This window comes from Lucilia sericata, unplaced genomic scaffold (genome assembly GCF_015586225.1).
Source record: "Lucilia sericata isolate MDLA Ls3-8-SP2 unplaced genomic scaffold, ASM1558622v1 Contig001007F_arrow, whole genome shotgun sequence".
NCBI lineage: Eukaryota > Metazoa > Arthropoda > Insecta > Diptera > Calliphoridae > Lucilia > Lucilia sericata.
The window spans coordinates 73244-100000 of NW_023994989.1; the positions used below are offsets into that span (position 1 = coordinate 73244).

General features: G+C 34.5%; 1 protein-coding gene across 1 annotated transcript in view; it reads left to right on the forward strand.

Annotated features, from left to right (window-relative positions):
• Positions 1 to 26412, forward strand: part of LOC119609569 (titin-like) — a 52839-nt gene extending 26427 nt beyond the window's left edge. Inside the window, exons 5-13 of the mRNA XM_037964413.1 lie at positions 58 to 7611; positions 9083 to 9388; positions 12246 to 12503; positions 16018 to 19013; positions 19327 to 19362; positions 20577 to 21203; positions 23087 to 23228; positions 24851 to 24927; positions 25137 to 26412. Of these exons, the coding sequence (XP_037820341.1) occupies positions 58 to 7611; positions 9083 to 9388; positions 12246 to 12503; positions 16018 to 19013; positions 19327 to 19362; positions 20577 to 21203; positions 23087 to 23228; positions 24851 to 24927; positions 25137 to 25377 (12237 nt within the window). The 3' untranslated portion in view covers positions 25378 to 26412. The remainder of the gene's footprint in view (positions 1 to 57; positions 7612 to 9082; positions 9389 to 12245; positions 12504 to 16017; positions 19014 to 19326; positions 19363 to 20576; positions 21204 to 23086; positions 23229 to 24850; positions 24928 to 25136) is intronic.
• The last annotated feature ends 345 nt before the right edge of the window (positions 26413 to 26757 follow it).

Genomic DNA, 26757 nt, shown 5'->3' on the forward strand with positions numbered 1-26757 from the left:
CAATAAAATCTAGAAGAATTTAAACTAAATTTTTAAAAATTTCTCTAATTTTTACAGAATGCCGCTCATGCCCAAAAGAAACGCACCCAAGAATTGGAAGAATATCAAATTCATTTGGAACAAATTGAAATTTGGATTAAAGAAGTTACACAAGAGCTTAAGAGTTTAGAACTAACAGCCGATAGTCCACAAGATGAACCCACCCTGAAGGCTCAAGTCGAAAAGAGTCAACAGTTATTGCGTACTTTGAAAGAACGTCAACAGTCCTTAGAAGATTTGGTGGAAAAAACGAAACCTTTATTGGCTCATGATGATGTAGCTGAATTGGCTAATAACTTAGTGGAACAATTACAATATGTCATTGTTATACTAAGAGAACAAATAACAGTGGCCACTAAACGTATTTACACCATTGAAACTAGAATTGTGGAATTGAGACGCTCTAAACAAGAGGAAGAACAACGCAAGAGAATTTTGGCGGAACAACAAATACAACCTCCCACACGCCAAACTGAGGAGTCAGTAGAATCAAATGCCAGCACTGTAGACTCCAGTCCAATGCCTGAAGAAGAGGAATTGCCACAGGCTGCCTATACTGTAGAGACACAAACTTCAGCTAGCTTGGAAATGCCTAAGGAAGAACCTAAGGAATATGCTAATGTTGAGGCCCAAACCAGTTTTGCTGCTAGTGCAGCAGTTCCTGTAGAAACTGCCGAAATGTCTATGCAAACTCAAAAGATGGTAAAACCCACTGAAAATATTACTATTACACAAATCCAAAAACAAGATGGTGAGAAGCTTATACAAATCGATACAGTGCCAAATGTTGAAGTGCCCGATGTACCGGAAAATGTTGAAATTGAAGCACGTTATCATCAGAAACCTCAACAGGATGTTGAAAGATCTACCGAGTTAATATTGAAAAATGTGCCGGAAGTTTTCGAAACCACATTTGTAGAACCAGATGAAACTACTACAGAAGTTGTGGTAGGACCAGATGGTACTAAGCATATAATACTAAAGAAAATCACTCGTACACGACAACAAATTGTTCAGCAACAACAAGTGTCTTCACTGGATACAGTAACCGATGCTGAAGGCAATATACAAGTTCAATCAACTGATCAAGTAAATCTGGAAAATATTCAAACTGTAGAGAAGACACATGATGATAAGACGGGATATACAACGGTTATCACTCAACAGACACGTGGCACTTTGGTGGATGGTTCCAATCCGGAAACTGTTATAATTCAAGAATTTGAAACACCACCTGTAGTAGAGAAATATGAAGAACTACATTCTCCAGAAGTAGAAATGCAAGGTGTGCCATTGCATGAAGGTGATGTAGCCTATTTGGATCCACAAAACTTAGGACTGATCGAAGGTTCCACCCAAGGCAGTATTAAGGCTGTTGTACAACAAGTTACCCGTAGAGTTATACGTAAAACACGCAAAATCATCAAGCGTATTGTGGTAATCGATGGCAAAGAACATGTCACCGAAGAAGTTGTTGAAGAACCCGAAGAAATCGAAGTCAATGAAGAACAAATGCCACCCGAAATCAGTGTTAATATAGTGCGCACTGTCAATGGTAAAGTGGTAAGCGAGGAGGAGTACGAACGCCTTATGCAACAACCTAGTGTTGTTGTACAGGAAATATCGACTGATATAACCGATGGTACACGCACAACTCCCTTACAGGTATTTAATATTGATTCTACCACTTTGACCACTACAACAACAACAACCCCCACTGAACCACACGAAACACAACAACAGCAACCAGAACAAGAACAGCCAAAACAAACAACAGAAACTTTCGAACGTCCTCAAACTCAAGCACCCAAAGTAGAAATTGTTGACTTACCTGCACCTAAAGTAGAAATTGAACAAGTTGTTGACACTGTAGTTAAAACACCAACTGCCGATGTCGTCTCAACAAAATCCGATGAAATTGTTTCAGTTGTAACAATTGAAAAGGAGGAACCCAAAGTTGAAGATCTCCAGGAAATATGGCCGGTACAACATCACCTACAGCCAACAGATATTGAATTTTCTAAACATACAGAACCAGTTGCACCAGCAGTTGTTGCTGATGTTGTGCCTACTACACAATTAACCGAACAAATTTGGCCTCTAAATGATGAAACTGGTTATTCGGTTAATTTAGAGAATTATGAATTTGAGAAACATATTCAACAGCCCCTAGAAGAAGATGAACAACCCAAAACATTTACAATTATACCAGCTGAGGAGGAAGAAATTGTCGTTTCGAAATCCGAAGTTGAAACAGTATTAATACCAGAGGTACCCAAGGTCAAACAGGAGGAAATTGTCTCTGTTGAGGAGACAATTGTAAAAGAAGAAATATCTTCTCCTAAATCAGAAGTTGAAACAGTATTAACACCAGAGGAAACTAGGCTTAAACCAGAAGAAATTGTGTCTACCAAACCAGAAACAGTGGAGGAAATTGTATCTCCTAAATCAGAAACAGTATTAACACCTGAGGAATCGAAGGTTGAACCAGAAGAAATTGTCTCTACTAAACCAGAAACAGTTGAGCAACCTCAGATATTGGATACTACAACCGAACCAACGGAAAAGGAAACTAAAGATACTGAAGAGATACATATTACAGAGGTTACATCAGAACAACCTGATACTGAAATTGTTAAGACCACAACCGAAACAACTGTAATCGCTGAAGAGAAACCTCTAAGAGAAACTCAAGAGGTTACTGAACCCGAAAAACCCGATACAGTTGTTGAGAAAATTCCAGAAATGGCTACTATAACAATTGTAAAAACCACTACCGAAACAATTTTGCCCGGCATAGATAAACCTGTAACGGAAAGTGAAGAATTTTCACATCATCTATCGAAAACGCCAACCGATGAACCTATAGAATCTCCCTTCCAAACTGATGACTCTGTGGTTAGCGCTTCCAGTGAAGATCTACTTATTGGAAAATCGCCGAAAGATAAAACAAAATTGGATATTAAAGCCACCACACAGCTTTTTATTTCGGGCGAAGCTACTGCAACTCCTATAACAATGTCCGCACCATCTATTGAAGGCAATGGATCTAGTGTTCTTAAGGTTACTTTGCCCGAAACTGAAGGCTCTGAATTAGCTAATGTACCAGCTAAAATGTCTTTGACTATTGTAGAAACTGGTACTGCCGAAGAGCCCGTCGTGGAGGCCGAACACGATAGCAAGCGAAGTAAAAAGAAAAAGAAGATAAAAGATCCCACGCCAGCGGTTGTGGAACCCAAACCAATTGAGCATTTAGCAGAAAGTGAAGAACTGGCAGCGGTCTCTGAAGTTCCTCACGAACAAAAACTGGAAACTCCCAAAGAGGAAGTTGTAACTGAAGAACCTTTAACACAGCTTGAAGAAAGCTCTGCTGTTTCCGATGTAGGTTATGAGCCAGAAGATAAAACTATGGATGAAGAACAGCAGACTGAGGAAGGTAAAAAGAAAAAACTCAGTAAAAAGAAACAACCCCTCAAGGTTTTAGATGAAGATGATACGCACATGGCTTTAACTTCCTTAGAAACCGATGATGATAAATCGGAAAGTTTGAAATCTGAAGGAAAACTATTCCAAGAATCTATTTTGGAAATCAAACCAGACAGTGAAGTATCAAGTATCTCAGTAGATGAAACAGTTAAAGTGGTGGAAGAAGCTATACTAACACCCGATTCTGAATCCCCACGAGAACCTCTTAAGGAGATAGTTAAGCCTGTAGATGTTATAGAATTATCCTATGTTAAGGATGAAGAACAGCAGACTACACCGCGCCAAGAACCCAAAGAAGAAAAGCCAGAAGTTTCATTAGAGCTAGAGGTTAAGGAAGTTCAAACATCACCAGAGCCTCGTGTGCCACAAGAGGAAGTTTCCATACAAACCACACCTAATAACAGTGAATCGGAGTCTCAAACCATTATTGTTAAAGTAAATGAAACCGAAGTGCAAACAGACCTGGTGGAAGAGGTAAAGCAAGAACCAACTGCGGTCATACCTACAGCAACTTCTGAAGTTCAAACCGAGGATATGCAAGCCAAGCCAGAGATGTCACACACCTCTAGTCAAACGTTTGTTATAACAACTTCAGAACAGGAACTACAAACAACACCACAAGTTGCAACCTCCGAACCCCAAGTCTATACAAGTGATATTGTTAATCCACTTGTTAAGGAGTTTGTTAGTGATATTACATTCGATTTGCCCGAAAAACAGATTGAGACTAAAGAACATGCCACTCTAACCGAAACTGTAACAATACCAGAAGCAGTGCCACAAGAAATGACGGATGTACCAACGCAAACATCATTGATTGAAATAACTCCAACTGAACAAACAGATCAACAAACTTCCACCATAGAGTTTGTGCTAACAACCACCACAACCGATACACAAACCTCACCCAGAGAAGAAGTACTTGAAGTGAAAGAGCCAAGTTTGGAAGATTTCTCAGTAACCTCGACAGAGCCCTATGAATTAGAGATACAAACAACTGTTACCATACCACCAGAGTCGGATGATTCCGAAAGTCAACCTATTGTATATGAACATATTGAAACTATTGAACATCCTAAGAGTAAAGAACCAAAAGATGATGAAACAAATGTTTGTGTTCATTTGGAATTCGGTGAAGATAAGACAGTGGAACCGGTAGTAACGGTACAAACTGCCGAAAAGAAACCCCAAGCAGTACAATTGCAAATTACCAAAACCACTGTAATTGAAGAATTCCCCAATCTACCGGCTCATGTCAGTGAACAAAGTAAGGTTAGCATTTCCTCTCAACAAAGCTCTAAACCACGTAGCCGACCTACCTCAACCGTTACCATCGAAGAGGTTACTTCGCCTACTGAGGAAATTGCAGTTCCTATAACACCGGGACCAGATAATATGCCAGACGAAAGCAGCAACGAAAGCATTTGGATGACTGCTGCTACCATAGCACCCAGAGAGCAATCTGTTAAGGATGTTTCCCAAGCTTTAATCATGTCCGAAAGTCTACTGCATTATCCTGGTCAACAAACTATCATAATCGAAAGACCTGATGTATGGGCCAAGACCAAGCAATCTATTGGAGGTAGAATCACGCAGAAAAAGGAAGTTGAAGTTCAACCCACTCCACTTAGCAATGTCTTGCATTTAGCCACCCTCTCACATCAAATTCAAGAAATACCAACTGAACAAAGAGTTGAAGAAGTAAATGAAAGTTTGAATGACCTAGAGAAGGCTGTTAATAGCGGTGATGAGTTGAAAATTCAAACAACTGTTATAACAGTTATTGAAAAAATATCCACCTGGTTGGAAACCATTGAGTATCGTGTGTATTTGATTAGACAACAAACTAATGATGGTCCTTCCGAAGAAAAACTCAAGAGTTACAATGATCTTAACGAAGAGCTAAATACTATTGGTCAAAGTGTAAATCATTTAGAGGGACATTTGGCTAAAACGAATACCATCAACCAGCCTGAGGTACAACAATGCTTAGATACTCTTAAGATGCACATTAGTGCGGTTGAGGAAAAAACCCAAGACAATCAAAAACAAGACGTTAAGGATCTGGAAAAATGGAATAACTTTTTGGTATTGGTACATCGTATTTCGGGACTTTTGGAAGATCTACAAGAACGTTACGAAGTTATTGTCAATCATGATAGTACTTTGAAACAGAAACTTACTTCATTAGAAGAACTGGAACTGCAGAACAATGATACTATTGTTCAAATCTCTCAGCTGATGTTAAACGCTAGAGCCTTCCAAAGAGATTTCCCTGGCAAGAAGGTACCACAAGATATCTACACTGCCTATGAGTCTTGTCGCAATATTAACAACAACATTATTGCCGAAAGAGATCGTCTCTTGCAATTGCAAGCTTTGGCTGATGAATATGAACAAACCTTGAAAGAGTTCACCAATATCACCGTTTTGGCTGATAAACTAGTTGAAGGTCCCATAATATCCAGCACTTTGGAACAATTGAATAATGAGGTTCAAAAACATCGCAAATTCTTTGTCAATCTTAGTCATTGCCGTGCCATGCTGGAATCGTTGGAGGAGAATATAGATAGTGAAACTCGAGAGAAGCATTCAGAATTACACAAAGAGTTATACAATAGAGCTAATATTCTATTGGAAAAGGCTTCTGAAAGGTCGTCTAAACTAGTGCAGGCCGCTTCAAGATGGACTGTTCTAGAAAAAGGCATGAAGGATGAACAGCAATGGTTACAAGTTGCTCAGCAAAGAGTTCCCGATTTATCGGCGGTAACTTCGGCCGATTATGATCAATACACCACGCTCTATCAATCTTTGAGCCAGGATATATCCCATCACTATGTGAAAATGACCAATCTGTCAAATATTGCCAATAAACTTCAAGACCTGGTCCAAGCTCCCAATCTGGTAGAAGAGACTAATGATGCCCTTATTGTCCTATTGAAATTGCGTGAAGAAGTTTCAGTTTACCTGCATCGCTTACTTGTTTTCAAGGATATTTGGACTCAATATGTCAATCAAACCGACAAAATGGAAGCTTTCGTTAGAGAAAGTGAAAAGGAATTGAAAATGATACAAATACCCGAATATCCTTTGGAACAACCTATCGAGCATATGCGTCAATTCTGGGAAATTAAAGCCCAATTCGAAATGCATAACAATATACGCACCGAAGCGGGCAATACCTTTGAAAAGTCTCTACAGGTGATACCACTTGCCGATGAAATGTTGCAAAGACAATTCCATGCTCAACTCGAGGACAGATGTAATGCTGTAGCAGAAAACATTGAACGTATACAAAACAAAATAGTACGTTCCCTGTCGTCAGAAGATGTAGCACCAGAAGATAAACTGAAATTGATAGAACGTGAACTACAGGAAATCTACTTGACCATGACCAGCATGAAGGGTGTTATCAAGAACGATGAAGAACTTTGTCTCTACATCGAACGCATACAGGTCTTGAGAACACGCGTAGGTTTCATAGGCAATGAATTGGGCCGTATCGGTCTGCAAGAGCCCGCTATTGAACCCGAAAAAGTGGGCGAACTCTTTGCCTTGTCACACAAAATATCCACCCAAATTGCCGAAGAATTGGAAGGAGCCGCTCTATTGCGCCAACAGCTAACCGCCATTCAAGAGGGCATCTCGAATTTGCGCAAACATCAAGCTAAACTATCCGTTATTTTAGATGAATGTGAAAATGCCGAAAAACTAGACAGTGATGCCATTGAAAAGGCTGTACTCGATTGCCAGACTGTCGGCGAAGAGTTAATAGGTGCCTGGCAGGAGATTATGCGTACTCGTCAAATGTTACATACTCTACCAATGCGCCTTAAGATGTCAGTCTCACCGGTTAAACTCGAACGTGATATATCCCAATTGCAGGATGATCATGCCTTCCTCGAGAGCAAATGTACCAATATTATGACAATATTGCGTAATCGCTTAGCTCTTTGGATGCGTTATGAGAAACAATTGGAACTGGTACACAATTCCGTTCAGGAGACCGATTTCATGATGGAGCTTTTGAAGGTTCACGGACAAGTTGATTATGAGCGTTTGCGTAAGGCCACTGAACGTCTAGAGGTGAGTTGTTTTTTTTTTTCCATTTTATCTTGTTTTCTTGTACTTTTATAAACTTGACGTCTTCCATAGGAATTCCATACAAAAAAGTACTATATTTGGTTAACTATTAGAAGTAGAATCGTTAAGTGGGTTTTATATTTATATTGTTTTTAGAGTAGCAAAGCATGCTGGGTATAGCTAGTATGTATATAAAAGCTTAAGATTATGAAAACTTGTTTGGAAATTTAGTTTTTTAAACTTCTTTTAGTTTACGGCGATAAAAATATTGGGAATTTCCCAAATTTTGTTTACTATTAACCAAATTTGTTTTGGTTTCAAACCTTTGGCTTTGTTTTCATAATATAACGGAGTACCTGTGTTCTAAGATAAACAAACATGTTTGTTGTTTACAAAATTTGTTTGTCAAAATAGGTTTTTCTCGCCAATTTCTCTCTCTCGTTCGCCTACCTGATACGATATGTTTTCGTTATTTCGTTAATGACCAGCAATTGTTGTTGTTGGGTTGCGGTATTTAACAAGAAATAAATAATAAGTAGTTGAAATATTAGGCGCTAAATATTTCTGATAAGAGTAGGAAAACAAAATCTAACTAAACTGTTATTAATACAGAGTTTTAGGGGAATTTAAAGATTTGTTCAGATATGTATGGTATGCCGGCAGCTATGGGTAATTAAGTCAATCACATACTAAAACAACAATAAGTTAGTTAATTACATTTTAAAATAGAGAGAGAGAGCAACTAAATAAGAGTAATAGGAATACTTAAACGAAAACACATATTTAACATAGAAGAGGGCAAAGTAGGTAGCTATATAGATACCCTTAGGTGGCAACAACAGACATAATGTCACACATTTTTAGGTATATTTTTATACACATTGTTGTTGTAAGTGTTGTAAATATTGTCTAGCTCACCACTAGCTAGCCAAACAGCCAGTCATATAGAATCCCTATAAGTACTTGTGACCATTTTGAGAAATGAAGTAATCGTTTTTCGCTATTCGTGCTAAAAACAACGCACCGCCAGCAACACCTTAGAATTACAAAAACAAAATAATTTAAAATAAATTACAAAATATTAGTGTTGGAATGTTAAACTTAAAAATCATTTAATAAAACTTATAATTATGCTCTTATTAAGCCAAAGAGAGTTGTTTAACTGATAACGGTAATAAACTAAAAGAGAGCCTTATACAAGCAATAAAAAACAACTACATACATATATAATTGATTGAAATAAAAGAGCCAGAAAAAAAAGATTTTAGTGAAAATAAAACTATTAATAAAAACGGACGTGTTCAAAAAAAAAAGCGGAAGTTAATTTAAAAAAAAAAATTAAATGTTTATTAAGTACTCGTGTTAAAAAATTAAATGTACAAATAACATAATAATGTAATAATTATATTAATAATAACAATTTCAATACAATTTCTTTACCCTTCCTCCCCCCCCCCCAAAAAAAAAAAAAAAGGGACTCGCTGGTGATTTACAAAATCGCGAGACTTTGTTAGACGATTTACAGACGTCGGCAAAACCCTTAATCGAAACTTGTGATTTACAAATTGTTGAACAAATTGAATCTGCGGTTCAAGAAGCTGTAGTGGCCTGGAATGATACCTCCGATAATTTACAAACGTTGTGTGAACGTTATCAACGTGCTGTAGAACTTTGGCATAAATATCGTAACGCATCAGCTCAAGTTAAAAACTACATTGAACAACAAATGGATACAGTTAAGACCTTCAATAAGCCCTTGGAATCGCTGCAACATGCCAAGGTAAGTTGTTTAATAAAAAAAAAAAACAAAAGAAATTTTATTGTTTTATGAAAATTTAATTTAACAAAATGAAAAAAAAACAACTTTAATGATAAGCAATTTAAATGAAACAAATCGGGAAAACAAACCTTTAATATATGAAGTCTTTTAATATGTCGTTTTGTTTACAGTAAAGCTTATCTGTTATAAATTATTAAAAACACTCAGTCCATATAACAGCATCAACAGATGATATTAATTCTTTAAGATACTTTTATATACATATATATATATATATTAGTTCAATGATAAAATTGTACATAATTACTCCCAGATCTTCTATAAGCAACTTCCAATCGTCAGATATGTGTGATAAAAAAAGTTAAATTTCAAAACCGCAAAATTTTAAATCTTTATAAATATAGCACCCAGTGTATAAAATGACTTTTCGGCGCCCTGGCTGTTTAACCCAACTGCCAGAAGCTATAGCATTAACATATTCAAATATTTGAAAACAAAATTTACATAAATAAATATTCTGACATATTATGCTTCTATATACCGGTTTGTTATACAAAAAAAATATTGTGATTCGCTTAAAATAACCCAAAAATAAAATCTCATAAAAACAATCATATTATACTGAGTAATGAGTAAATTTTGTAAAAATAAAACTACACATGTTTTTAAAATGTATGTAATACCCAAATGTAATTATTAGGAAGCAGTACGGAACAATAGAAAATAATAATAGAATAACTTTTTTACGGTTAATAAGATTTGGAATTTACCCTACATGTGTTTAAATTTTGTAAACTAGAACTGAATTAGAACTGAACTAGAACTGAACTAGAACTAAACTAGAACTAAACTAGAACTAAACTAGAACTGAACTGGAACTGAACTAGAACTGAACTAGAACAGAACTAGAACAGAACTAGGACAGAACTAGAACAGAACTAGAACTGAACTAGAACTGAACTAGAACTGAACTAGAACTGAACTAGAACAGAACTAGAACTGAACTAGAACTGAACTAGAACTGAACTAGAACTGAACTAGAACTGAAACTAGAACTGAACTAGAACTGAACTAGACTGAACTAGAACTGAACTAGAACTGAACTAGAACTAGAACTAGACTGACTGAGAACTAGAACTGAACTAGAAACTGAACTAGACCTGAACTAGAACTGAACTAGAACTGAACTAGAACTGAACTAGAAACTGAACTAGAACTGAACTAGAACTGAACTAGAACTGAACTAGAATGACTGAAACTGAACTAGAAACTGAACTGAACTGACTAGACCTGAACTAGAACTGAACTAGAACTGAACTAGAACTGAACTAGAACTGAACTAGAACTGAACTAGAACTGAACTAGAACTGAACTAGAACTGAACTAGAACTGAACTAGAACTGAACTAGAAACTGAACTAGAACTGAACTAGAACCTAGAAATAACTAGAACTGAACTAGAACTGAACTAGAACTGAACTAGAACGAACTAGAAACTGAACTAGAACTGAACTAACTGAACTAGAACTGAACTAGAACTGAACTAGAACTGAACTAGAACTGAACTAGAACTGAACTAGAACTGAACTAGAACTGAACTAGAACTGAACTAGAACTGAACTAGAACTGAACTAGAACTGAACTAGAACTGAACTAGAACTGAACTAGAACTGAACTAGAACTGAACTAGAACTGAACTAGAACTGAACTAGAACTGAACTAGAACTGAACTAGAACTGAACTAGAACTGAACTAGAACTGAACTAGAACTGAACTAGAACTGAACTAGAACTGAACTAGAACTGAACTAGAACTGAACTAGAACTGAACTAGAACTGAATTAGAACTGAACTAGAACTGAACTAGAACTGAACTAGAACTGAACTAGAACTGAACTAGAACTGAACTAGAACTGAACTAGAACTGAACTAGAACTGAACTAGAACTGAACTAGAACTGAACTAGAACTGAACTAGAACTGAACTAGAACTGAACTAGAACTGAACTAGAACTGACCTGAACTAGAACTGAACTAGAACTGAACTAGAACTGAACTAGAACTAACTAGAACTGAACTAGAACTGAACTAGAACTGAACTAGAACTGAACTAGAACTTTACTAGAACTGAACTAGAATGAACTATAACGAACTAGAACTAAACTAGAACTGAACTGAAATTTTGAATCAAATAACAAAAGATGGACCTTAAACTCCCGGTTTAAGCCTTTTATAAACACAATTTATTGACTTTAATACATATTTAAATTCTATTGAAAATTAATTTCGTTACAACTCTATAATGAACTGAACATATCATTCATTTACCCATAGTGAAAAATTAAAAATCCAAACACATTCATTTAACGTGTTTTTTTATGTAGCAAAAAGAGAGTGAGACGTACAACAGCGACTAGGAGTGCATGTCCCATAAAAAAATAGTATAAGGAAAAATCGATAATTTAATTAAATATTATTGGAATTGTGGTATGAGTGGCAGCTGACACAACGCGAACGTTTGTCACTGTTCACAATTTAATCAAAATACAGTGAAATACTATTTCTATTAATTACAAAATCACAGAACAAAAACAAAAATACTAAAAAAAACTACTTGATGCCAACAAAATATATAGAACTTTCACTTTAACACAATAAAACAAAAAGAATTAAATTTATTTTTAAAGGCATGAACTAAATTCCTAGCAAATGCTCTCGTAATTTTTGCTAAATTTAGCCATTTACTGGCAATTGGCATTTTGTAGTACGAGCTCTGTGGGATTGTTTAATTTGTAAATGATTTTTTTTAGTTATTTTAATTAAATCAATTAAACAATTTACTTTTCTATTCAATTTTCAGACTTGCCAAAATAATTTAAATAGCCAGGATGATAAACTCTTAGAACTGCGTGATATAGTTACTAAAATCGCCTCCGATATTGGTTTAGATGCCTCCAATTTCATGCAAGGCGAACTAGAGGAGCTGGGTCAACGTTTGGAAAATTGCAAAGAGACCATTACCACATTGGCTCATGTGGCCGAGGTGCAAGAACGTGAACGCAAAGAAGTTGAACAGAATTGTACCGAAGCCAAGGAATACTTTAATAATGTTCGTCAGGTAAGTTTTCCTTTCTTTTTTTTCAAATAATATTTAAATTATTTATAATTGTTTTTAATTGTTCGTCTAATTGCGGGTGTTTTTCATGCAACATGCAAAATTTTAACTTAATTGCATATAGAATTTAGATTTTTAAGTAATTTTGGAGTTTAAAATGAAACAACTAAGAATTATTTTTTTTAGTATAAATTGTTATTAGAACCAAATATGAGTTTGTGTTAATATCCTTGACTGCTGTAATAGTTGTTCTTACTTTAACATGTGTGTTTTGAATTGAAGCAAAATTAGCACACATATTTTTTTTAACTTTGGCACACAAAACTCTCACAATACTTGGATTAATAAATCCCTGACCTAACAGTGAAAGTGGATTTTTTTTATTTAAAGTTAAAGTTTTAAAGACTTTTTAGAAAGCAGACATCGGCAGAGAGACAATGGGCTCTCCTATTGGTTTTGTTTCCTTTATGATATGGGGTGTGAGACTGAACTAGAACTGAACTAGACTGAACTAGAACTGAACTAGAACTGAACTAGAACTGAACTAGAACTGAACTAGAACTGAACTAGAACTGAACTAGAACTGAACTAGAACTGACTAGAACTGAACTAGAACTGAACTAGAACTGAACTAGAACTGAACTAGAACTGAACTAGAACTGAACTAGAACTGAACTAGAACTGAACTAGAACTGAACTAGAACTGAACTAGAACTGAACTAGAACTGAACTAGAACTGAACTAGAACTGAACTAGAACTGAACTAGAACTGAACTAGAACTGAACTAGAACTGAACTAGAACTGAACTAGAACTGAACTAGAACTGAACTAGAACTGAACTAGAACTGAACTAGAACTGAACTAGAACTGAACTAGAACTGAACTAGAACTGAACTAGAACTGAACTAGAACTGAACTAGAACTGAACTAGAACTGAACTAGAACTGAACTAGAACTGAACTAGAACTGAACTAGAACTGAACTAGAACTGAACTAGAACTGAACTAGAACTGAACTAGAACTGAACTAGAACTGAACTAGAACTGAACTAGAACTGAACTAGAACTGAACTAGAACTGAACTAGAACTGAAACTAGAACTGAACTAGAACTGAACTAGAACTGAACTAGAACTGAACTAGAACTGAACTAGAACTGAACTAGAACTGAACTAGAACTGAACTAGAACTGAACTAGAACTGAACTAGAACTGAACTAGAACTGAACTAGAACTGAACTAGAACTGAACTAGAACTGAACTAGAACTGAACTAGAACTGAACTAGAACTGAACTAGAACTGAACTAGAACTGAACTAGAACTGAACTAGAACTGAACTAGAACTGAACTAGAACTGAACTAGAACTGAACTAGAACTGAACTAGAACTGAACTAGAACTGAAGAAACTAGAACTGAACTAGAACTGAACTAGAACTGAACTAGAACTGAACTAGAACTGAACTAGAACTGAACTAGAACTGAACTAGAACTGAACTAGAACTGAACTAGAACTGAACTAGAACTGAACTAGAACTGAACTAGAACTGAACTAGAACTGAACTAGAACTGAACTAGAACTGAACTAGAACTGAACTAGAACTGAACTAGAACTGAACTAGAACTGAACTAGAACTGAACTAGAACTGAACTAGAACTGAACTAGAACTGAACTAGAACTGAACTAGAACTGAACTAGAACTGAACTAAACTGAACTAGAACTGAACTAGAACTGAACTAGAACTGAACTAGAACTGAACTAGAACTGAACTAGAACTGAACTAGAACTGAACTAGAACTGAACTAGAACTGAACTAGAACTGAACTAGAACTGAACTAGAACTGAACTGAACTAGAACTGAACTAGAACTGAACTAGAACTGAACTAGAACTGAACTAGAACTGAACTAGAACTGAACTAGAACTGAACTAGAACTGAACTAGAACTGAACTAGAACTGAACTAGAACTGAACTAGAACTGAACTAGAACTGAACTAGAACTGAACTAGAACTGAACTAGAACTGAACTAGAACTGAACTAGAACTGAACTAGAACTGAACTAGAACTGAACTAGAACTGAACTAGAACTGAACTAGAACTGAACTAGAACTGAACTAGAACTGAACTAGAACTGAACTAGAACTGAACTAGAACTGAACTAGAACTGAACTAGAACTGAACTAGAACTGAACTAGAACTGAACTAGAACTGAACTAGAACTGAACTAGAACTGAACTAGAACTGAACTAGAACTGAACTAGAACTGAACTAGAACTGAACTAGAACTGAACTAGAACTGAACTAGAACTGAACTAGAACTGAACTAGAACTGAACTAGAACTGAACTAGAACTGAACTAGAACTGAACTAGAACTGAACTAGAACTGAACTAGAACTGAACTAGAACTAGAACTGAACTAGAACTGAACTAGAACTGAACTAGAACTGAACTGAACTAGAACTGAACTAGAAGAACTTGAACTAGAATTGAACTAGAACTGAACTAGAACTGAACTAGAACTGAACTAGAACTGAACTAGATCTGAACTAGAACTGAACTAGAACTGAACTAGAACTGAACTAGAACTGAACTAGAACTGAACTAGAACTGAACTAGAACAGAAGTAGAACCAAAATTGATTAAGGAGCAATAACTCTTGAGGACTTTTAGAACCTTGATAATTCCAGAAATATGCGTGTTTATGTTTATTATTAAAATTTGACGTCAGTCAATGAATATCTTTTCATTAATTCTGTTTAGATACCAATGACCACACAATAACCCAGCAGTTTTACAACTGATCAATGTATCCTTTTTTGATAGCACATCTAAATGTTTCACAAAGCAGGATGTAAAAAACAAATCAATTGATTACTTTAACGTCTATAGATTATCTAGAGTGTAAACAATTTTTACTGAACCTTACAAATTAGTAATCCAGAAGTAATCTGTAGCTGATCTTTATTTATAATCTATAGAAAATACTATAGACTTTCGTCAAAGTTCGGGCACCCCGAATTACTGGGAGTTCTTCACTTCCATTCATATGTAGATATATGTATTGTATGTTACTACTTCTGGCACACACTCGACCAAAAACGACTAATTATTTCGTAGGCCTGATGGCCTCACAAAACTACAACTTTACAAACAAAAACAAATACATAAATACAAAAAAGTATGAACACATATGTACATATGTATGTGTCTATGTATAAGTATAATTTAAGTTAGTGCGCCACTTGCCGTAGTGTTTCCACATATTGATTTAAGTTAAAATTGTATATGAGGTCATTGTAAGTCTGAAAGTTCTAATATTTATTATTATTGTTGTTTGTAAAGAACAGGAAATACTATACTTACTAGCAACATAACACACTGATACCAAAAAGGTGTAAATATAATATTTTTAGAATACCCCTTAGTATTTGTTGCATGAACACAGCAAGTAGTAGTAGCAAGTCACAGGTTAATTTGAAATATTATTATTAAATCAAACTTTAACATTTATTTTAGGATCTGGCCCAGGAGACACGCTCACCCAAGGAGTGTGAGGAACAATTGACGGTTTTAAGAAGTCATTTACAAACCCTGGCCAATACCGAAGAACAATTAAAACAATTGCGAGAACGTGACATAGAGTCACCCGCCGAAGAACTGCAATCTCGCGATGAAACCTCAATTATTGAAGTATTGGAACTGTGGCAAAAGATCTTCCAGGATACGTTCCATGAATACCATCGTCTGTCGGCTAGATTGGTGCGCACACAAAACAGTACTGAAGCCTTCCGTTTGTGGCGTCAATACTTGCAACATGTACACTCCTTCCTCTCCAGTGCCATACCCGAAGATTATACCGCTCTCAAAGAACAACAGCATTTGTGTGAGATTCATGAGAATCTAATGGTGTCACAGCAAAATGTTTTGGCCTCCCATACAGAAGCTGAACAGCAAGTGGAGCCCGAGGTTAGTGAACAGTTTAAACAACTAACCAACATGCACAATGAAACCCTGGCACGCATTACTCAGCGTAACAGTGAGTTGGAGAGACGTATCAATATATGGCGCACCTATAGACAAGATTTAACGGTACTATTGGAATGGCTAAAGGAACGTGAGAAGGACCGCAATGCTTTGCAATTAAGATATATACACCTCAAACGTTTGCCACGCCTACGTCAGCGCTTGGATGAGTTAATCAATCAAGTACCTGTAGGTGAACAAATGGCCAACAAGCTTAAAGCTCAACAGCAAGAACTCATCAAGTTCTGTGATGATGCCTTAGCTACTTCGGTGCGCATGGAACAAGCTAGTGTAGTGCAGCGTGTAACAAATCTTAAGGCTGCTTTGGAAACCTGGTTTGGTTTCTTGCAAAAGATTAAGGATTTGGAACACAGCTATGAACAACAGCTAACAGAGGTGCAAAGTGATTTAGCTGTAGCCCAAGAATTAGTGCAAAAGACTGAAGAATCTCTACCCACCAATGCCGATGCGATACAAGAATGTTTGGGTCAACTTAGAGCCCAAAGAGTTCAATTATCCAAACATACTCCTACTCTGGAAAACCTGAATGTTTTACAAGAGGAACTTAAAGAATGTATTAGTCCCCATGACATGAAGACTATCAGACAAACTATATGGATCTTATGGCAACAACATGCCGACTTGGACTATGAACTGTCTACTCTTATCAATAAAATAGAGGAAAGACTAATGTTGTTGGCCAACTTTAATAACCGTTACGAACGTTTATCCAAATGGTTGGATAAATTGGAGGAACGTTTGGAAAGAACTTCCGATATTTCTGCCATGGCTAATCCTGAGGAATTTGCCAAACAACTGGAAAAACAAATAAATACCGAACTAACACTCAGGGAACGTGATCGTGAATGGTTGCTTTCCTCAGCCCGCGAAATAATGGAATTGTATGCCGACAATAGCCAACATAGTGAAACGGTAAGATCCGAGGTCCAAGAGAAATCCGACATGCTAATCGATAGATGGGATCGTGTACGTTATTTGTGTAAACAACGTACTAACAAAATCAACGATTTGAAAATGACGCTACATAGACTGGAGGAAAGAATAGCTTTACTCAGATCTTGGATGTTTGAGGTGGAATCTGAGTTGGGTAAACCTTTAACCTTTGATTCCTATACCCCGCCTGTTATTGAAAACAAATTGAAAGAACACGAAAAGGTGCAACGTTCCATCGAACAAAAGTCTAGTAATGTGGGTGAGGTCTTAAATCTGGTGGAAATGTTGCTAAACGATGCCGATGCTTGGCGCAGCCATTTAAATACAGCCAATTTAGCTTTGGCCGCCCAAAACCTAGAACAAAGATGGAAACATGTGTGCAGTCAATCGGCCGAAAGAAAACAACGCATACTCACAGTTTGGAATATGATACAACAATTGATTAAAATGACCACAGAAAATAAGAACTGGATACAAAATCAGGAAACCGAAATTGCCAACTTGGAAAGAGATCTCGATAAATTATCGAAGGAACAAGTGCAGGAAAGACAACAATTGGTAGAGCAAAAACTTCAACAATTGGAAAGTCAACAAGGCAATTTCAATCAATTAAGTCAAACTTATGCCAAATTAACCTCCAGTTCTGGAGTTGATCCAGAAAATATACAAAAACTAACCATGCCCACTAAGATGATGTTAGGCAAATGGCGTCAGCTGCAACCCAGATGTCATGCCATTACCGACATCATTAATAAAGATTTGGCTTTGTATAGAAATTTCAAGAAAGCTCAAGATGAGGCCGTTAATACTCTACAACTCCTACAGACAGATGTGGCTAAACTAAACGAAAGCTCTAGTAAAACTCCAGAGGAAACTAAGAAAGCTCTTAAGCGTATAGAAAGTCTCGAGGGTAAATTGCTAAAGGCTGAGCAACAGGTGCAAGCTGTGGAACAATTGGCTACTGATGCTAAGGTTAAATTAAGAAAACAAGAAGATATTACCACCATAATGACCCTAATAACACAATTGACTACCTTGTGGCGTGAAGTACAAACACGTATTGTAACAACAAAAACTGAATGTTTAGCCAAGGCTTTACCCTTAGGAGTAGCAGCTGGTGAAACACTCATTAGCGCTACTAAAGTAAACGAATCAGAAGCAGGCGTACAAGTAGATACATTATCCAAACGCAAACTACGCAAGGCGCCCATGGTGCGTGAAACTTCTATAACTGCCAAAGATGCCTATATAATGGAATTGGAAACTGCCATCACCGAATGCCAGAGTAATTTGGATGATTTGCAAAAGACCATTTGTGATAAGACACGCAAGCCGGGTCCACAAAAAATGTCCAAACTCTTGGGCAATGCACAATCATCGACAGAGCTGGTCAAACATTTAAGTCAAATGCTATTAAGTGAATGTAATGCCTCCAATAAGGATGCCCAAACAGACACCGTGGCAGAGCTAACGCTGCGCTTCGATACTTTGCAATCGCAATGGAAGGCGCGTCAGCAACACGATCAAAATGCAAGGTAAGTGTTTTTTTGAAAGATTTCCGTTTAGTTTTTTTAAAAAAAATTTAAAACTTACTGAAGATATTGATACTTTGCTTATAAGCTTTTAGTAATTAAAAGTTTTAGTATTGAGTTGTATCAACATTTCAGTAGTTTTCTTTTTTAATGCTTCAATATAACGGTGTTGGTTACTAACTTTTGTTTATTGTATACATTTTTTTTGCTTTATTCTTATACAAAATCATTACATTGGTACTCTTTAACACAAATGAACCAATTCAAAAAAATATATATCACATCTACACACAAACACGCTTTATCTGGCCTTTAGCAACTTACCCATTGCTTCCAAGTATAGTTGTACACAGTAAGTTTTATTTATATCATACATCCATCAAAGTTATTTTATATAGAAATTTTGAAAATTTCACATTTTTTGCTGAATTATTAAAAGATTTTCAAAAGTATATTATGGGTTTTAGGAAGTTTCCTATTGAATTGTAGTTGTAGTTAAGAAATTTTGAAAGTTTTGACTTATATTTGAAGATGTTAAAGTTTCTAACCTAAAATCTGAAACTTTGATCATAATAAAAGCAAAGAAAAGACCTTCCGAAAGATCTGCTGAAGCACTATAACATTTCCAGGGAATTTTCAGAAGTTTCATATTGAATTTTCCAAAGTTTCTAGTTCTAGTTGAGAAATTTTTAAAGTTTTACATTATATTTGGAAATATTGAAGTTTTTACCCTAACATCTTAATCATTGATCATAAATAAATCCAAAGAAAAGATCTTCTGAATCACTATAACATTTCCAATGATTCTCAAAAGTTTCCAATTGAATTTTCTTAAGTTTTTAGATGTAATTGATCTGAATTGATTGATCATTATAAAACCAACCAAAAATATCTTCTGAAAGATCAGCTGAATCACTATAACATTTCCAATGGATTTCCACAAGTTTCTAATGGATATTCTGAAGTATCCTATTGAGTTTTCGTAAGTTTCTAGTTGTAGTTTAGAAATTTCGAAAATTTTTAATTATATTTGGAAATATTGAAATTTTTAACCTAAAATCTGAAACATTAATCATAAAAAAAATCCAAAGAAGAGATCTTCTGAAAGATCTGCTGAAGCACTATAACATATCCAATTGATTTTCAGAAGTTTCTTATCGGTTTTTAGATGTTTCCAATTGATTTTTCGAAAGTTTCTAGTTGTAGTTGATCATTGAATTAGTTGATCATTATAAAATCAAAGAAAAGATCTTCTAAAAGATCTGCAGAAGCTCCTAATTGAGTTCTTAAGAAAATGCGGAATCTATGAAGAAGTCCTGCCAGCAAAAATGTGAAATTTTCAGTTCAAACATACATTTACAACTAGAATTAGAGTTAATTTTTTTAAAAATCGACATTTGGACTCTAAACCCTAAAGATGGCGGGTTTAGTTTCCAGGAGTCATTAACTAAAATCACAATATAATAAGTTATTTAAGCAAACCAATTAACCCCAATAATTATATTAAATTTCAACAAAATTCTAATCTCTTCACTTTTTTTTACCCTCCCCCCAAAAAAAAAACAGCGAGATCGGTCGACTGACATGTCCGCTCTGTACACAACGCAACTGGCAACAAATCGACAATGATCTCTGGCGTCTCGAACAGTGGTTACAATTTGCCGAAGGTACACAAAAATCTCAGGCATCACCACCCTCAAATATCGAGCTACTCGAAGATGTTGTACAAGATCATCGTGAATTCCTGCTCGATTTAGAAAGTCACAAATCGATCATATCCTCCCTGAATGTGGTGGGTGATCATTTAGCTACACACACTATGGATCACGAAAAGGCCCGTCAATTGAGAGCACGTCTCGAACAGGATAATGAACGTTGGAATAATGTCTGTATTAATGCCACTAAATGGCAGGGACTACTACAGACGGCACTCATGGGTAATAGTGAATTCCATGCCATCATAGATGAGCTATGTACTTGGCTGCAACAAACCGAGGCTAATATTAAGGCCTCAGAACCCGTCGATCTAACAGAGGATCGTGCCATACTCAAGGCGAAATTTGATAAATTCAAAGAATTACGTGCCGAACTAGAACGTTGTGAACCGCGCGTAGTTAGTCTACAAGATGCAGCCGATCAGCTGCTTAAAACGGTCGAAGGTTCAGAGGCTGAATCATCACAAACCTATGCCAGGTAAGTTGGCTAAAGGCCAAATTACAGGGGCGGCACGATTGAAATTTTCAACGGGGATTTAAGCATTTAAATTGTAAATGTGTTGTTGTCGTATTCGAAAATAATAATAATGTCGTTGTATGTAGTAATATAGTCTAAGTAGTTTGTATATTAGTTTTATAAAGTAGTTGCAAAATCTACTACTTACTCTCTTTGTAGTTTGAAAATGGCGATGATTTCGAGATTTATTTTTTCATGATTTCTTTTTATTTTATTCTTATTCTTCTTTTTTTTAGCTGTTCTCTACGTTTTCGTTTTACACAAGCAATTGTTATACGTGTGTATTTTATAATTATTTTTTCTTAAATTTAATTGTTTTAGTTTTTTCTTTTTTAAATTTTCAAGTGTACAAACATTACACTCAAAAAACAGTGTGTTATTTTAGTGACATATATGTCTGTGATAACGTTATTATGATCTCTCTTTCTCTGCGAGTCTGAGCTATAAGGAGGCATTGGCAGAGAACGAAAGAAGAAGCTCTATTACTTATTTTAGAGTTTACCATGCTATTCACCAGCTAGTAACTGTGTTAGAGTTATGTTAAGAGCGCTCTTTGCTTATCTCTACTTTAAAGCAGATATAGGCAAAGAGCTCTCTCATTAGCTTTCTTCACATGTTGCTGTAACACATACTTAAGCTCATACTTATACAAAAACAAACAAATCACTTTAGAGAGCTCTTTTAGCACTCCTTGCTTATGTTTGCTTTAAAGCAGCCATAGGCAGGCAGTAAAAACTTTGCTCTCTCACTAGTTTTGTTTGCTTTTTATACATGTGAGAGCAAGGTATAAAGAAGCTCACATACTTAAGCTCATACTTATACACAAACAAACAAATCACTTTAGAGAGCTCTTTTAGCACTCCTTGCTTATGTTTGCTTTAAAGCAGCCATAGGCAGAGAGTAACAACTTTGCTCTCTCACTAGTTTTGTTTGCTTTTTATACATGTGAGAGCAAAGTATAAAGAAGCTCTTGTAACACACTCTGCCAATGTCTGCTTTTTAGTTATAACTCTCGCAATAGAGAGATCATTGTGTTTTGCTCTCATAATTAAAGATTTTATCACAGCATGTTCAAGAAAAAAAAAGTGCCAACTTCCAAAATCTTACATACACTTCGTTCTCAACCCAACTATATAAGATCTGCTAAGTATATATTTAAAAAAATACCCAACATTCAAAACAGTTAAGGTATTTTTCAAAATATTTACTCAAACTCCCGCATCGCCTCTCAACAGAGTTTCCGAAACTGCACTTTGACATATGTCAGTTTATAACTCAATACTGTTTTCAAAAAACTCTCTAAATATAAACTACTTATAAATACATACAAATCTATTGTAATCTGTTGAAATGTTTTGTTTAAATTCTTCATATCAAGTCCATGTTAAAACATTTGAACTCTATAACTCGTTTTCTCATAAAAGTCGCCAGTGTTTTCATATCATTGTTGACATTTACAAATTTCAATTGTGTTTTTGTTATATTTATTAAATTTTTTTAATGCAATTGTTTTTATTATTAAATTTGCTTTAACTTAAACCTTTTTTAATCATTCTTATCCATTTTCCATTTACAAAAAAAAAAAAAACCGTTTTGTTTTGTCTTCATTACCTCTAAAATTTTTTTCTAAATTATTTGCTTTTTTATACATTTACATATAAAATACAACCAATGTCTTGCGTTATGTTTTTTTTTATTAAATTCCTGCACATTTAAAAAATAAACTTAATTTACTTTATTTTTTTGCAATTTTTGTTTGAACTCGAAATTTTTTCGTCCGCCCATTCTAACCCCTCATTTACCTTTAAACTCAAGAGCTTTACAACACCAGCATTAAATTTAAGAACCCTTTCTAGGCTAACCGATCTGCGTTTCCGCTTACAATCCCTAAGACGTCTATCGGGCATTTATATTGTAAAACTTGGTGCCGTTTTGGGTGTTGATGGTGATAATCTGGGAGTCTCCTTACATATGTTGTCTAATGAGGTAAGTTTTACATTAAAGTTATTTTTTGTTGCCATAATGATCATTATAATGATTTATACTTTTTTAAAAAAATATTTATTTTATGCACTTATCGATTTTGAAAAATTTTAAGAAAATTAGTTTGTTACCGAAGTTTGGGAATAACAATTGGAATTAATTAATTAATGTTATTGAGAATTTTGCTAACGATATTCTTTATTATTCTATTGTTATTCTTTTATCTTTTGGTTGATTAAAGTATTAAAGCACAGTCTAGATTTGAAAGTTCAACTTCACTTTAAACTAGTTAAATTGTCTCTTTCTAGAACGAATCGAATCAAAGAATCTTGGTTTTTAAGGCCCTATAGCTCCTACCGTTTGGGCTATAGGCTATAGTTCAGTTCTAAGTAATATCTAGTTATGTTCTAGTTCAGTTCTAGTTCAGTTCTAGTTCTAGTTCAGTTCTAGTTCAGTTCTAGTTCAGTTCTAGTTCAGTTCTAGTTCAGTTCTAGTTCAGTTCTAGTTCAGTTCTAGTTCAGTTCTAGTTCAGTTCTAGTTCAGTTCTAGTTCAGTTCTAGTTCAGTTCTAGTTCAGTTCTAGTTCAGTTCTAGTTCAGTTCTAGTTCAGTTCTAGTTCAGTTCTAGTTCAGTTCTAGTTCAGTTCTAGTTCAGTTCTAGTTCAGTTCTAGTTCAGTTCTAGTTCAGTTCTAGTTCAGTTCTAGTCAGTTCTCGTTCAGTTCTAGTTCAGTTCTAGTTCAGTTCTAGTTCAGTTCTAGTTCAGTTCTAGTTCAGTTCTAGTTCAGTTCTAGTTCAGTTCTAGTTCAGTCTAGTCAGTTCTAGTTCAGTTCTAGTTCAGTTCTAGTTCAGTTCTAGTTCAGTTCTAGTTCATTTCTAGTTCAGTTCTAGTTCAGTTCTAGTTCAGTTTAATACTGTTCTAGTTCAGTTCTAGTTCAGTTCTAGTTCAGTTCTAGTTCAGTTCTAGTTCATTTCTAGTTCAGTTCTAGTTCAGTTCTAGTTCAAGTTCTAGTTCAGTTCTAGTTCCAGTTCTAGTTCTAGTTCTAGTTCAGTTCTAGTAAGTTCTAGTTCAGTTCTAGTTCAGTTCTAGTTCAGTTCTAGTTCAGTTCTAGTTCAGTTCTAGTTTCAGTATTCAGTTCTAGTTCAGTTCTAGTTCAGTTCTAGTTCAGTCTAGTTCAGTTTTAGTTCAGTTCTAGTTCAGTTCTAGTTCAGTTCTAGTTCAGTTCTAGTTCAGTTCTAGTTCAGTTCTAGTTCAGTTCTAGTTCAGTTCTAGTTCAGTTTCTAGTTCAGTTCTAGTTCAGTTCTAGTTCAGTTCTAGTCAGTTGTAGTTTCAGTTCTAGTTCAGTTCTAGTTCAGTTCTAGTTTAGTTCTAGTTCAGTTTTAGTACAGTTCTAGTACAGTTCTAGTACAGTTCTTTTTCAGTTCTAGTTCCGTATAGTTTCCATCTCAAAATGTTATACTTCTTCCAGAAGAGGTGCTCTCAAAAATCTATGCTGTGCCTAATAGTTACTAAGAAAAGTAATTAGGTATATATTAAGTTTTTTTTATAATTTAATAAAATTTTTTTTTATTTTTATGATTTATTTATTTATATTTTTCTTTTTTTTATAATTTTTATTTTTGAAACAGCTTTTGGATCAATCTGTAACTTCATTACCTTCTTCCTCTTCTATGCAGGCTGCCGCACCAAACACTGATAATGCAAAGTAAATATTGTTGTCTAAAGTAGTGGTAGTTAAAAATTTATGATTTTTTTTGTAAAGAAATAATTAAATTATAAACAAATAATTTTGCACAATTAAAAACACCATTTTATAACTAGTGTTTGATAAAAAAAATGTTTATTTAAAAATTGTATTAAAATTAAAACTAATTTTATATTTTTGTTTTGTTTTTGTGTTAAAATAATAATTAGCGCTCACGAGGGCGATGCTGTAGATGGCGATGTCATAAATACCACCGTACTTGCACGAGGCGCTCGCTTCCTAGGACGTGTTGCTCGTGCCTCACTGCCCATACAAGCGCTCATGTTACTGTTGTTGGGTGTTGCCACACTTGTGCCCCACGGTGAAGACTACACCTGCATGTTTTCGAATACCTTTGCCAGAAGTCTAGAGCCTATGTTGTCGTATCCTAATGGACCGCCTCCGGTTTAAAAACAATTTAAATTTAGAATTGTAAGATAAAAGATAATTTTATGTAAAAAACAAAAACTTAAACTGTTGATTACTCTAACTTCTCTACTCAAAATGAAAAGAAATTTAAATTTGTAAATTATAAATATTTTGTTGTAAAAAAAAACCAAGAAAATTTCTGTAAATGTAAATTTTTTCACAATTTTTTGTATGTAGTTTTAAATTAAATATTTTTGTTGTAATATTTAAAGGCAAAAAAAAAATCTCTATATGTTAAAGTATGTGGAAAATAATTCAATATTTGTAAATTTTATGGAATGCTTTAAGAAGAAAGGAAACTTATAAAAAAAGACGCGACTTATATAATTTATTTGTACTAAAAAAAAAATTATTAAAAAAGAAAAATTCTACGAAACGCACATTATAAAAAAACGACATAAACAGAACTATATTTTATATGAAACGAAATTATACAGAATCTAGAATCTGTTTCAAATAACATTATCGTGGAACATTTTGTTATTTGAAACATTTCATGACTTAAAAAAAAAGAATCAAAAACTAAAAGGCAATTTATTTAACAGTTAAACTAAACTTTAAGTTCTGTTTTAAAAATTAACACCCTCCAAAAACCTATGGCCCAGTTAAAAAGCAAGTTTCTAAAACATTTAAAAAACTCAAAAAAATCTCCCAAAATTTCCTAGAGTTTAATAATTTAATGTTTAAAATTAGGAAAATTAAACAAATATTACTTACTCTCCAGGTAATATAAGTTTTTAAAATTTTCTTAATATTAGAAACTCTTTTTAAAACACATTCCCTTTTATAATTTTTAAAACAAAATTTTAAGTTTATTTACCCTTTAAATAAATTGCTAAAAAAAATTAAAATTATATATATAAAAAAAAAAATTCAAATCAAATAAACGAAGCAGCAAGTGTCCTATGCCGGTGCTAAACCAACAATAAAATTAATTAACAAAAATTATAAAAAATAAACGAAAATAAATGTTACTATTTGTAAAACTTCTTAATCTTTTTTTCCTTAAAAAAAAAAGATTAATTGTAAACAAAAATAATTATAAAATTAAAATATTTATATAACAAACTCCCTCCATAAACATATTAATTAATTTTTTTTACATTTTTGTTTTTGGCACTTTAAAAACTTGCTGTTTTAAAATATTTTATATTTGTTTTCCTTAGTTTTTTGTATTGTTTGATGAAAACTACTTATTTAAATGTTATTATATTATATTATTACTTATTAATTTTATAATTTTAAGTGTTTTTTTTTTTTTAAATACCTAATTTCTTTACTATTGTACCTCTTTAAAAAGAACAACAACAAATGGTAAACAATTGTTATCCTTTATATTATATTGCTTTTATTATTTGTAAT